Genomic DNA, 14,588 nt, shown 5'->3' with positions numbered 1-14,588 from the left:
TGACTTTTTACCACCCATTTTACCCACAAGAATGAAACAAACTCAGTTGGGACGTAACTATAGTTAATGATTATCCTATCCAGGCTTTCTATCTTATCACGGCCCATTGAGTGTTTAGCTGAGCTGCAGTTTAAAGGCAAATGTCCACATCCTAACTCAACTTATTACGGTCACTTCTCACCGGCATATATATTTTTGCTTGGTGTTTTCTTGTGGAAATAACAAAACATGACTTTTTCACGAGTTTATATTAGGTTATGGAAAACAATCATAGTTTTAGTGATGTTCCCACAACTATGTCGTGGATTGCTGTCTGATTTCAAGATCTGTGGAGATTCAATGTGTGAAAGTAAGTCGGAACTTGATAATATTTTATAATACTATTGAGTGAACTAAGTCATCAGAAATAATCATGCTTTATTTTACTGGCTTCACTGTGCTTTATATATACTACAAATATATTGTTATACTACGGACTAGTATAGTGTTTTTCTGTCAGTGTTTATGTTAGTGCTGTGCAATATGGGGAAAAAATCTGTTACGATATGATATGTACAGCATTTGTATACAACTGTTTCAACTTGACCTTTTTAGGCCTAATAAGCAGAGTGCAAACAGTCAGAGATCACCATGGAAAAGATTGCCGTTACTTGAGTTTCCGACAAGGAGAAACCATCTTTGTATACCACAAACTGACTGGAAAGAGGAGCAATCTTTGGGCTGGCAGTGTATGTATGACTACATATGAAATTATATTTTTATTGTTTATTTGCCTCCCATTGCCAGTTAAAATGAATTGGGCATCTATATTAGCACAGAAAAACATGTGCATTCAAAGCCTTTCCACCCAGTCTAAATAAATTGGAATAAATGAATGTATTTTGATTCCAGATTAACAAACAGTTTGGCTATTTTCCAAAAGAAGCTGTAAAAGAGGAGCAGAAATTTGCGGTGAAGGAGATAGTAGTTCCAACACAGGTATATTTTTGCTTACCTTTGTTACTATAATAATAGCCTGTGAACATTTGAATTGCAAATTGGAAAATGTGTGATTTTTAATCTAAATTATATTTCCTATTTTCATCAAGGAATCCGATTTTCTGTGTGTGGATGACCTTGGATATCCCACTGACTCCAATCACCTGGACAGTGACGATGATGTTAATGATGATGGTTCTGATGATGATGATGATTCTGATCTAAGCCCACTTAATGATATTGAAATGAGTACAACAAACAATTATGAGACAAACTCTGAAACTCCTTCAAAATCTCAAGATATCCCCATGGGATCGGGCACATCCAAAGCAGAGCTACAAAATCCTCAAACTGCTGTGGAACTGCAGGAAAATGGTGGGTCTTCCCCTTCTTCCTGGCTCAGTTCTCCACTAGAGGGATGGTTAGGTCTGGAAAAACCGGAAGACTCTGACACTGAAGTTAAGAAGAAACATTTATTGCAGGAAGAAGAGTCCTTCACATCTTCAGTGACTGGGTGGCTGGGGTTAAGAAGTGAAGGAAAACCAGATAATACAAACCCTAGAAAACCTGTTAGAGAATTGGAGTCTTTGGCTTCAGAAATGACTGGATGGCTCGGCATTGGTGGTGGACAAGATGCAGCAGACTCTTCTGCAGAAAATGTGGATGGTGGTGTAAAAGAAATGGACATGGATACAGCACACGGAGATAACTTCAGGAGCAGGAAGATGGATCTGGACCTAGAAGCAGAAACAATACAAAAGAAGATTGAGGACAGGGACTTGGCGACTTGGTTCGGAAATGGCTTGTCAAGAACGTTGGGATTTGGCCCAAGTGATCAAGACACTGGAGAAACGATACAGGTTAGTAGAGAAGAAGAAGAAGAAGATCATGACAACAAAGAGACAGCATCCAATTCTTGGTTTGATTTGGGGATCAGGAATATTTTAGCCTTCAAAAAAGACAGCAGTGAAATTGACAGAAATGTCTTAGACACAAAGTCTGAAGACAATGCTCAGGGACCTGTTGGTTCTGACAATACAGCCAGCAATAGTCAGGATAGTGATGTTGATGCCACATCTCAGCCTAATCAAAACCTCAAACCTCTTGAAACCCAAAAAGTTGTCACTGACTTGGTGGAAGATGCTAAGGAAGGAGAAAAGAAATTTGATCCCTTTGCAAGTAAGAATGACATCACCTCACTGACATTTTTCACGTACATGAAACCTATGTCAATAGGGCAGTCTGTATGTAAGATTGAAGATTCCCCAAAACATCACCTAGACAGTCGTGATGAGACTGAGTTCACAAATGAGCTACAAAACATAGACAACTTTAACATATCACTTGTTTTTAATTCGAGTGATGAGGAACAAGAAGCTCTGAGGAGAGATCAGGAAATCCTTAGGTTGGAAGACCCTGTAGAGAAAAGTCAAGTGCAAGAAAGCAGCTCTGAAAATGAGAAACAGGAACAAGTACATGATGAAGTGAAAGGTGAAGATGTAGATCAACAGAAGTATTTGGACAATACTCAAAACAATACAGAAGAGTTTTCACAGAAGTCACTACAAGCAACGACTCAAGATGAGTTGAACGGAACTGAAAAGCGCCAGAACTGGAAGGTTTCAGACATAAACAAACATGAGGAAAACAACCCTCTGGACTTTGATGCACACTACTTGAAACGAAGAGATGACAAATTTACAGATGAAAACCTTTCCGAAACCGATATAGAAAACCATTCCCCTCATTGGAACAGACCAACTCAAAATGGCAAAGGAATTACACATCAGGACCTCCCAGGGACTTTTACATCTGTGATGAACTTTTTAAAAGAAGGTAGTTTTGGGCCTTCTCTTACTCGCAAAACCGAGGAGAAAGAATCTAAAGATGAGAAACATGATGTATTGGGCATGGAAGAAGAACAGAAAGAGATAAAGCTGACAGAGGCGCAAGAAAGTTCTCAAGTGTTGGTTGAAAAACGCAAGGAAGCAGTCAAGGAAACTGAAAACGTGCAAAACTATTTTTCAGCCACGGAAAATGAGGAACCTGTAGAAAAATTACAAGTAGAAACATCAGAAGATTTAATGGACAGGGAGCAGTTGGATTTGAAGAGAGAGAAAGACTTAATAATGGAAGCTGAGAAGGCAAATGACGGAGCGCTAAATGACTTCAATAGACAAGTTAATATGAAGAAAGAAGCAGTTGAGGATGAGTTACATGAAGAGATTGAAGAGAAAAATATTGTTAATCTGGGGAGCTCAGTGGAGAAAGGCAATGGAGATGCCTTTAAAGATGATGAGGAGGAAAGGTTTGAAAAAGGAGAAGGGGGAAAGCATGAGGTGGTGAATCCCTTTATAGAGGGAGAAGTAGTAGAGGAGTCTAAGGAGGAGAACATAGCAGAGTCATTGGGAGAGAATGGTGAATTAATCAAAGAGTTGGGAGATGGAGAGAAACGAGAGGAGGGTGGCAAAAAGTTTGAGAAGGAGAATCAACTAGACGGTGAGTCAGAAGAGGAATTAAAAGACAAGTGGCAAGAAAAGTTCAACAATGGGGAGCAGGAGGAGGGGAAATATACAGAGAGGTACGAAGTCAATAGTGAGTTGGTAGAAAAGTTAGAGAAGTATGAAGTACATGGTGAATTAGTAGAACAGACTGAAAACGACACAGTACAGTTCAAAGTGAAGCAGTATGAGGAGGAGGAGGGACAGTTAGAGGAGAAAAGGTATGAACTGAGTAGGGAACTTACAGAAAAGAGGGACGAGTTAGAAGACATGGGTCAGAATGTGGAGGAACAGGAATCTACACTGGATGGTGAGCTAGGAGAAAAGATGCAAGACGTTTTAGATGACAATTCCAAAATGGATAGTGAGTTTAATAGAAATGTGCCGGAGGAGGTGGAAACATTAAAAGAGTATGAAGCAGGTGCTGAGCCAGTTGAAGAATTGAAACAGGAAGACGTGAAACTGTTAGAGAAGTATGAAGTGATGGGTCAGTTGGTAAAAATGTTTGAAGACTATAGCCAAGAAGATTTAGAACACAAAGATCAGGAGAAGTTCAATGAAGTTGAAGAGAATACAATTGAAGAGGAAATAAATTGGAAAGATGTAGAGGAGACGGAAGAAGACGGAACACATGATGAGTTTGTGAAGGTCAATGAAGAAGAAGAAGAAGAAGAAGAAGAAGAAGAAGAAGAAGAAGAAGAAGAAGAAGAAGAAGAAGAAGAAGAAGGAAAACAAGAGTTGGGTTGGGATCTTAAGGTAAGTGGGGACATGCAGAAGATTGGTGACTTTATGGATTGGCCAGATGTCATTGAGGAAACCAAGAGTTTTGAACGTATGGATGAGCTTTGCACTGAGATGGATCCAAATGAAATCCAAAGAGGGAGAGAAGGAAACAGTTTTGAGGCTAGTTCAAATTTAATATCTGATTTTACTTTACCACCATCAGATATTTTATTAGGTGATGCAACACAACACAACGCCAAGAAGACTCCTGAAATAATAGTTCATGATAATGGCGTTAATAGTGGATCTGAAAATGAATTTAGTGTACAGATTGGTGAAAGCAATGAAAGTACAGCAGAAAGTGGAGGATTCTTTGGAATTTTTCAAAAAGCCATTAATACATTTTACCAAAACCCAAATATGGAAACAAAAGAGCTGCCAGAATCTCCTTCAGAGATTGATGAAAATGTCAATGAAATTTTAAAGCTTCCACCCGTTTACCCTACCGAAAAAGAGATGGACAACAAAACAAACAATACAGAGTTCGAAGCAATCATGCATCCATCAACAACGCCAAATTTGGACTCCCATTCATTACCTACTAATACAGCAAAGCCCCCTCAACCAAACCCCCTTCCCAAAATTGACAAGACTTTGCAAGACCACATGGACAAAGAAGACACAACTATTTTGGAGGAGCTAGGTACTGTATACAATGCTTGCTACTTATAGTATTGTAGCATATTATGCACACTGTCCTGTGTATTTGATTATGTTTCAATGTGGCAATATCCCATGCTTATGATTTCTGTCTGTCCCCTTAAATCATGTTAATAACACAAATTGTGTGATTTGTTTCCACCCAAGGATCAATGCCGGAGGACCCATCTTCTCAGACTCATACAATGGAGGATTTTCTCAAGTGGCAGGTATGAGATATCAAAAGATGCAAGCCTCTTCTTTAACTCATTTGCTGCTATTGACCAATCCATTTGAGAATGCCAGCTTCTCCCAGTTCAAATTGATTGGACATCTGCCGACGTAAATGGCACTGACTGAAGTGTGGATTTAAATCTGTTTATCGCCTGTAGAACCACTATTTTGGAACTAGGAGGGTGCTAATAATTAGTTTTCCTGTATTCTAGTCTCAATCCTTTCTGTGGTTGTACATCTTTAAGATGCTGATCCCTCAACTCATAACTCCCTCCCATTTTCATAAAGTTGAGTTCCATTTGTGTCTAGTCAACACTAGTCTGCTGAATATCTGTTCTTGGGGCAAACATGCATGGCACATTACTGTTAAATCTACACTTCTAATGTTAAGGGGAGGTATTCTAAAATGGACAACAAGAAAACCGATTCGGTGAGTCAATTGAACTCTAGAAATGTACAAATAAGTGAACAAGCCAGGTTGTTTACGATCTTATCCTTTAATTCGAGTGTTGTAACTTGCTGTTGTTATAGTTGTATCAGCTCAGACAATCGTTAAAATGAATATTTATTGAATGTATGACTTTTTAGACGTGACACCTGTTTATTTTGCTCTCATTTGGAAACTCCCTGACCTGCCAGTGTGGCATTTTACAATTGGTGACGTTACGAATGAACCATTTGTAACAGTAGGGTAGGCAGACATCGTTAGATTCTTGCAAATGTTATAAAATAATAATTGGCATGTATTATTATTTGTTATAGTTTTATTGAATTTACATTTAGATTTGTGAGTATTAGCACGATTAAACAGTTTCAACTGTTCGTAATGGCAACACGTTTTAATGTCAATTTCCCCTTTTAAAAGCCAAATGTTGGTTTAGTCCGCAGTGCAATGCTCCAATGTTAGTTGGTCCATTGCCCCGTCTACTTCTTATGACACTTTTGAGGTTCATATTTTCAAAATATTAACCAAATGAGCGAAATCGGAAATGGCAGAAGACCCGGCAAATGACAGTTTGGGCAGCGCAGAGATGGACTATCCGTCGACGATTAAGGTTTACTATGGAATCGCCGTGGAGAAAGTCAAGGATGTAGGTTATTTGTTGGGTTCCTTAGCACGTCTCGCTAGCGTTACTACTGTAGAATGACTGTTTTATTCATGTTCTTAGATCAGATTTCTGTATTGACTACATGGCTGTCCTATCAGCACTGCTGTCAGTGGCTGTAGTGGGGTTTAATATTACCTTATGCATACCTGTCAACTGGTACGTTCTCGCCGTAATTGGTACAACTGAAAGCCCATTTTTATATTGGTACGCTGTACACATGAAAATGGTACGCTAAACGGTGATTTTGAGAATCGTTCCCGGAAACGCATGTCTGCCAAGTGATATATGTACCGGCGCCTCTGATTGGCTAAAAAAAAAAGATCATGATAAACATTTCGTTTTGTAACACTTTCACCATGTGATTTCCGTTTCCTGTTCCCTTGTTTATGTTTACTTTCATTTTGTTGTTCGTGATTTTTTACAAAAAAGTAAAGTGGTAAGATTTTCCATGTATTTATACATATATGTAAGGGCGAAAACAAAATTTGGTAAGATCACAAATGGTTCGAGGTTGACAGGTATGCTTATGAAATGTGTCATGTGTAAAGGGTAGTTGCTAATCGTTAGCCTGCTGAATTGTGACAGCAATTGATGATGAGGAAATGCCAAACCACGATGAATTTAATTGTACTAAGTGCCTTCTTTGGTTCATTAAGGCGTTGTTATTTTCAGATTTACATTAGATCATATCACCATTATCCGCACTATTTTTAGTTTGAAATCTGTAGAACTGTAGATGAACCAACAATACTGAACTCTTAGTTTTTTGTTTCATTTTCGGAGCCACTTTATCCTCATTAGGGTCGCAGCTTCAAGAAAAAGAAATCCCCACAATGGTCGCGGGGGGTGCTGGAGCCTATCCCAGCTGACTAGCCAGAGGCGTTGGACACCCTGAATTGGTCGCCAGCCAATTGCAGGGCACACAAGGAGACAAATGCTCACACTCATACCTATCTTTGCCTTTATGTTAATGTGGCCCGGTGAACCAGTGGTTAACAGGTCTGCCTAACAGTTCTAAAATCGATGGTTCAGTCCCTGGTGGGTTCCGACCTTATTGGGCTGGACCTAAAATGACATAACTTTCTTTTATTCTAATTTGGTTCTATTAGGAAGTTTCATGAACAGACAATTATATTGACAGGATTTTTTTACTTGGAATTGTAGGTTGTGTCGTCATTGCCTGATGACATGCAGCCCGGGGCAGATCTCTACGGAATTCCATGGGAACCAATTATCATCTCAAGTCTGATTGGGCTTTTGACTGTGTTATTGTTCACTTGCCGATTTTATCGCTCTGTGAGTATTTGTACATGCGCATAAAAATAACCTGTGGTGTAATAGATTGTTGTGTTGTTGGAGTTTTAATTTGTATCAAAATTTGGATTTGAATTGCACGTTTGATTGACTGTTTTAATTCACCGAATAATACATTTAGTGTCTAACTCTACCCTTTTTTTAACACAGGTCAAAAGCAGAATTTATCGACGTAAGTTTTCATTTTGTCAACCTTGTATTACTTTACGTGTTATACAAATGTGTGTTTTGCTAATCTGTTCTGCCAGTGTTCTAGATACATATATAAATATGACATATTTGGAAATAATTGTAAAATGAAGTGTAGTGCTTACAAATTTTAATATAAATCAACACCATAATTTCCTCTTTTTCAGGTAAGGAATGGCGAATGGCTGAGCAAGTTGTACAATTACTTGAAGAGAAATGTGAAGTACTGGAAACTCTTGGAAAATGTCAACAAGAGGTTGGTACTGCTGCAGCAGTTTAATATTTTCTTTCTTCAATTTTGTGTTAAGCATGACCAGGCTGAAAGACGTGTTATTTTATTTTCAGTATGACGAATTGGAGGACTCACTAAAAGATGGTGACGCCTTGGCTGAAACCAATAAGACAAAAGATTTGGAGGTAAGACAGGCCTTATAGAATGTATAAAAGAATTGTTTCACCCATGTTTATAATGAGTACTTCTATTGTATTGTTACTCTACTCAATGCAGTAATCTCGTCTCATAATCTTTGCTCATTCAGGTCAAAGCCCAACAGTTAGACCTTGCTAAAACTCTACTGGAAGATACCCTACTGGAATTGAAGGATCAGTTGGATCAACAGAAAGCACACCGTATAGAACAAGAACAAAAGGTAGGTAAGGTTGTAGAACAGATTTTCACCTGTTTAAAAGTAGCTGATCAAAAAGGAAAGTGAAGCGGATACCATCTAACTATTGTGCATTTAAATTCCTTAAGATCACACTCCTAGAAGAGAACATGGGGAAATTGGAAGAAGAAACCAAAGAGCTCCAATCGCAAGAAGAACAGGTGACTTTCTTTGTAAAATTCACATTATTCATCCTTCTCACCACTCAAACTTTTCTGAGGGGGACCGTTTTGCAACTTTCTTCTCTCCTTGCGTTGTTCCATAGGCTCAAACTACCATTAAAGTGTACAATATGAATTGTGAGAGACTACAGAAGAATATGGAAACATCTTCTGAAGAAAACGCTCTGTTCAAGGAAAGCAACTCACAGGTAACAATCCATTAAACTCTGCATTTTTCTCTCTTTGCAACCTTGAGCTTTTTTTCAGGCATTAAATTACCATCATCTCAATGTTTCTTCCCCATCTCTATTACTGTGTTTTCCCCCCTTGTCAGTCTGTTTCTTGAGTCTGTTTCATTTGAGTCATGTTTTCTTTCAACCTCTGTTTTTCATGCAGTTAAGGCAACAGGTGGAGGGATGGGCAGAGCGAGTATGTGAGCTGGAAGAGGAGATAAGGAGGTATGAATTGGCCCACAGCGGAATGATGCAGGATGTGGCCAACAAGGATGAACGTATAATGGTACGAGTGCTTGGATATTTCAGGCTTTAAAAAAAACAAAACTCATTTGTTATTGCTTGTATCTCAAGATTTCTCAAAACCCATTTGCTTTCAGTCCCTCACTGATCGGCTACTGGGGATGAAAGCCTGGGACGCCGATCTAGAAGGAGGTAGAAGTGACACATTTAAGGGGACTACAGGAAAAGAAAAAAACAGAAAAGTACATCAAGCCAACACAGAAGTGCATCTCCAGAAAGTCCAAAAACTTATTTATGCTGCTAAGGTAAACAACCACCCCGTCACACTCTGTCTGTATCACCAGTATTTGTCAGTATGGTAAACTAGTATAATGTGTCATCACTTGTTTGTGTGTGTGTAGTTAAATGCAGATCTCAAATCCGTGGATGAAGACAAGGATAGAGTGTTTGCCAAACTTAACGATGAAGTAAAAGCTAAAGAAGACTTGGAAGGTAAGTCCTCATTTCAAGAGCATTAATAATTCAAAGTTTGTATTGATTATTTTCAATAGTGTTTTTTATAAGTTTCTTACATGCTGTCAGTTCACCATTGTTGCTATAAAATATCAACACAATTCACGCTACAAGGGACTATAACATCATTTCTATAAATGCTATTAATGGTCCTATATCACTCACTGCAGAGTTCTGATAAACCACATTCTCAAGAGACAATATTAATGCAATGTTTTAAAATTTTGTGGTCTCTGTTGCATTTTCATGCAGTAAGCATTAAGGAGTTGGAGAAGGAGCAATCATCTATGCAAGCTGAGACTGAGTATTACTCTGAACAGGTAGCTTACTTTAACCTGAATAGTTGTGGCATTTTAACATTCAATATGTATCTATATTTACGACACGTGAATGCTTCTCAGGTCCAGCGTCTGCAACAAAAGCTCCAGATTATGACTGAAATGTATCAGGAGAATGAGCTCAAACTACACAGGTATTGATGTTTTTTTTTATTTTTTTAACTCATTATATAAGAATATTTTTATTATTATTTTCTTTGTGTTTGCAGGTTGCTGACAGTGGAGGAAAAGGATCGTGTGCAGAAAGAAGACAAATTGAATAAAGCAGACAAAAACATTGCTTTGGCAATGGAGGAACTCAACAACTACAAGTAGGTAGTCATCCAAAGTAGAGTGTAATGAAACAATCAAATGTGTCAGTATAGCTTTCAATACTCCTGTGTCTCCTAAGGCATCGAGCAGGGGAGATGGAGGAGGAACTGGAAAAAACCAAGCAGTCGTATCAGACCCAGATATCTTCCCATGAAAAGAAGGCTCATAATAATTGGGTTTGTATTCCAGAATCTAATCTCAGGGGACGTTGTGAGATTTTAACTCCGCTTTCGGCCAAAAATACTTTAGTAGTCAACTCATGCTAAATCTTTTGTGATCCCAATACTAATAATCTAATGTCGAGAAGAACCTAATGTATCTGATTTACTTTTTTTCAGCTTGCAGCCAGGGCAGCAGACAGACAGCTGTCAGACATTAAAAGAGAGAACAGCCTCCTCAGACAGAAGTATGTATTAAAGGAACACCATGCATATGTATGGATCGCATAGGGTCTCATTTGTTGTTAACTCTAATTGTGTGTTCATAGGATTACAGACACACAGTTTAAATTGGATACCCTTGAAAAAGATCCATTTGCCTTGGACAGCCTGGCAAGGCCTTTACCTTACCGAGGTCAGTTTAAACATTCACTCTCAAAAAAATGTCATGGTGACCAGCCAATTGCAGGGTACAAGGAGACAAACAACAACCATCCATGCTCACACACATACCTAAGGGCAATTTAGACTGTCCATCATACCAGTATATTGTAACCTATAACATTGTGTGTGCTCAATTGTTATTATTGTATTGAAATGCTTTCAAATTATGGCCATTAGTTTTTGAGCTATTGTTGTTAGCTTTATTCCGATTGGACATTTGACTCGCATAAATCTTCCAAATTTGAACATAAAATTTCATAGTTCACAGCAGCTATGTGGTAGTATAATCAATCACATCACCTTATTGTATCTGGCATTCTAATAACCACATACAATCTAATAAGTTACAACACCATTGTATCGAGATGTTTATCAACATGCTTCTAATTGGGCTTTTTTGGGCTATTGGGATTTGATAAGATTTGATGAAAATGCTATTGTTTTCATTTTCAATATTCTTGGTGTAGTGCCTCCTTAATCCTGACTCATAAATACAAGGCAAACATATCTTGGATGCTTATACCACCAAATTATTCTACTCTTCCAGCTGAAAGATTACCTTATGGTCCTTCTCCTTTGGGTCGACCTGCATCTGAAAACAGAGCTTTACTCTCATCTCCAACACTTCTTGAAGGGCATTTAAACAGACTCTCCCCTAGAGGTACGTGTCCCCATATAAACCAACCAGACAAAATGTATGTAGATCTAAAACAGTGTTACAAGAGCAGTGCCATTTATTGAACATTTTCCACAAAGATCCAACTGACCTGATGGCAAAATGTGATCCTATAGAAGGTAAGATAGGGTGAAAGCTAACCATGTTTTACAAGGATTTCAAAGACTCGGCTCTTTGAAGAGACCAACAACTAATACATTAATAAATGGGTGTTTGTTTATTAACCATGATTGTTTATTGGCATACTGATAACCCATAGTTTATTGACTTATACCCTAATATCCGTCAATGTAAGATGTAATAGACTTTCAATTATTTCTCCAATTTACTCAGCCGCATTTTAAAAAGATAGGATTATGTGCATAGACCTTTGGATGTAATCACATGCAAGTTTTGTTAACAAAAAAAATTCCCACTAACATTGGTATGATTTGTCTGTATTTTTGCAGTGTGGTCAGTAAAATGTTATAATGAAGTACTCAAAGTGAACTTTTAACATTTCTTATTTGCAAAAACTACAAAAAAACTGACATGGTTCAAGTGTGATCAGCTGCTGATGTTTTTTTTATTTTTTTTTTTATTGTTTTGGTTTATCACAGCTGCCTCAACCTGCTTCCAGTCCTTAACATGAAATTGCCCCAATCCCCTCTGCCCTGTATTCTGCTCTCAATGGTTATTTCTTCAGTAACTCGTGGACCAGTAGAGCACACTGGTGTCCAAGGCGAGAGGGAGCGGAGTGGTGGTCCACATTCAGACAGTGGATCTATCTCTCCTTTGTGGGAAAAGGATCGTAGGGGACCACCACCACCACAACCACCACCACCACCAGGACACCCTGGACCATTCCCACCTCAAGGTGATGCTAGCAAGTTATTTAAAAACCTTTTCTTTTTCAAATTTCACACTGCTTACATTTATTTGCGTGTTCTCCCCCAGGCTATGTGTTTCCTGAACCAGGAGGTCCAATCTACAGGAGACCTGGGCCTCCGCCCGGAGTAATGGGTCCTTTCCCACCTCCAGGTCCTCCTTTTCCCCATCCAAGGAGTCTTCCTATGCCGGGACCTTTAGGACATGTCCAATCCACTGACACAACAGGTGGACATTACTTGTTTCATCTCATTGTAAGTGGGTGGGTGTCTTCCCCCCCCCTGTGCATTAATGTTTTGTGCATGTATGTGTATCATATTCCAGATGGCATCAACAGAGAACACAGCCTAGGACCGGAGCACAATCACGGAGAGGTTTGTTTGTGTATATATTACTGTATTTATTATTTTTTTTAGCTGGATAATTGGGAGATGTGAAAACTATGACAGTATTTGGGATTCTCATTGTCATCTGCTGGACAAAATCTTTCAAACTAGCCGAGCTTTGTAACGTAGACTTTTTCCCCATTAGCCTGGTCTCACTGATGGAAGAATTCCCCCTGAATCGGTTCTGAGAATGGGTGCTCCACCACCTCCCGGTCCATCGATGGGTCCTTTAGATGGCCCATTTCCTCGAAGAGCACCCTTTGAACCTCCTGATTTCTTCCCTCCTAGAGGTCCTGGTGGTCCGCCCATGATGCCCAGTGAGAATTATCCATGTTTTACCATCGTAATGTCTAACATTACAGAATATGCCAAGCTGAAGCTAACCCGTTTTTCTTTTTTAGTGTGGGGTCCTCGGCCAGGGATGATGATGATGCCTCCTCGGTACCCTCTCAGTGGACCTCCACCCCCTCACCCACTTTCTTATGGTCCACCGATGCGACCTCCTCTTACTGATGGCCTTCCACCTCTTTCCACATCGCAGCAGTTTGTGCCACACAGCCAGTCACTAGATGAGCAAAAAACTCTTCCTTGAAAGGCCATGACCAGGTTTCTCTTCATTTTTTTTGTTCATACATGTTGCACAGTCAACACACTCTGCCATTGAGGGCACTAGACATCTGATCCATTTGGAATGTGGAGGTCCAATAAATTCCAAGTCCCTCTATTGCTCTCAATGGCAGCCAATGTGTTAGTAAGTGTCATTGGTCTAGTTCAAGAAAGACATGCATTTCCCACATTTCATCAGGTACGTATTTTAACATTACCCCAACCCCCCGAGTGAGTTTCAGTGGTTTAAAAAATGGATGGATTTCACATTTGGAACGATGGCTCATTGACATCTAAAGCAGGATACTCACGGTAGCTGATCCGTGATACGTGTTGCTCATTCGTGAGCAGTTCTGCACTTGTGCACTTTATATATCCATCCCTTTTTGTCCCATGCATCCTATTTAGGCGATTTCTCCTGACTATCCCAGCTGACTTTTAGGAGAAACGAGGTTCACCTTCCATTGGTCCTATTCACAAGGCAATTCGTCAAAAGTTGCAGAAATTGACTTTGATAACCACAGTCTACATTGCTGCTCACTTTTAAAAATATTGGGAGAAAAAAAGCGAATGTGGGTATAAACTGTCCCAGATATGTTGGACGATCTCCAATCTTGACCATTTCTTTTAATAACAGTAAAAATCTATTGAAGTGATTTTTTGGAGCCACATAAAATCAGTGAATACAGTTTTATTCTGTTGTTGCCGTGGATGTTATTTCCACTTTTCATGTTTATGTCAGACTTTCATGCGTCCATTGACTTTAGAATTTGTGTTCTTGAGTTCAAATTTGAGCCATTTACTGAACACAGTACCTCAATAATGGCTTCCTTTGTGAATATTTCTTAAAACTAATTTCATCACTATCAGCAGATGGTTTAAAAAAACAGGTCACCAGATTGTTGTGAATTTTGTAAAAAGAAACAAGAAATAAACAAGACTGTAAATCTATTGTCTTGGTATACTTAGAACCTTGAAATGTTGTTTTGTTAGATAGCTTCATTTTCATCAGATTTTAGTACACTAAAGTTATAAGTACCTAACTTTCATTGGATAAATAGTGGACACTTAAAGCCAAGGGAGGGAACCTATGGCTCGAGAGCCATATGTGGCTCTCTGATCATCTGTGAGATAAACTATGGAAATCGTTGATGACAGAACTGAGTCCCCCTATTTCATCTTCCCCATTAATTTAATCATAAGCAGACACCAGGTAGAACTCTAAAATGTAATTTTATT

The 14,588-nt window shown here is 38.9% G+C and overlaps 1 protein-coding gene across 1 annotated transcript; it reads left to right on the top strand.

Moving 5' to 3' along the window:
• Positions 1-182: 182 nt before the first annotated feature.
• On the top strand, positions 183-14,300 carry mia2 (MIA SH3 domain ER export factor 2). The gene is made up of 28 exons (XM_077731556.1): positions 183-349; positions 595-728; positions 892-978; positions 1,089-4,127; positions 4,191-4,905; positions 5,070-5,131; positions 7,409-7,540; positions 7,709-7,730; positions 7,915-8,003; positions 8,093-8,164; positions 8,287-8,397; positions 8,502-8,573; positions 8,678-8,782; positions 8,970-9,092; positions 9,187-9,354; positions 9,451-9,541; positions 9,815-9,882; positions 9,964-10,034; positions 10,110-10,211; positions 10,292-10,388; positions 10,551-10,618; positions 10,700-10,785; positions 11,362-11,475; positions 12,176-12,346; positions 12,427-12,598; positions 12,695-12,731; positions 12,889-13,060; positions 13,145-14,300. The coding sequence occupies exons 1-28, from the start codon at positions 229-231 to the stop codon at positions 13,333-13,335; spliced, it is 6,492 nt and encodes a 2,163-aa protein (XP_077587682.1). The 5' UTR covers positions 183-228; the 3' UTR covers positions 13,336-14,300.
• The last annotated feature ends 288 nt before the right edge of the window (positions 14,301-14,588 follow it).

This window comes from Stigmatopora nigra, chromosome 13 (assembly GCF_051989575.1).
Source record: "Stigmatopora nigra isolate UIUO_SnigA chromosome 13, RoL_Snig_1.1, whole genome shotgun sequence".
In the NCBI taxonomy this organism is placed as follows: domain Eukaryota; kingdom Metazoa; phylum Chordata; class Actinopteri; order Syngnathiformes; family Syngnathidae; genus Stigmatopora; species Stigmatopora nigra.
Note: the sequence above shows the minus strand (reverse complement) of the source record. Positions and strands in the feature narration are given on the sequence as shown.

Bases quoted from the DNA above. Each gene is read 5' to 3' on its own strand.
- mia2 (XM_077731556.1), top strand. From the start codon at position 229: ATGACTTTTTCACGAGTTTATATTAGGTTATGGAAAACAATCATAGTT. The intron at 9,883-9,963 runs GTAGCTTACTTT...AATGCTTCTCAG, and splicing joins CTGAGTATTACTCTGAACAG to GTCCAGCGTCTGCAACAAAA. The intron at 10,619-10,699 runs GTATGTATTAAA...GTGTGTTCATAG, and splicing joins AACAGCCTCCTCAGACAGAA to GATTACAGACACACAGTTTA.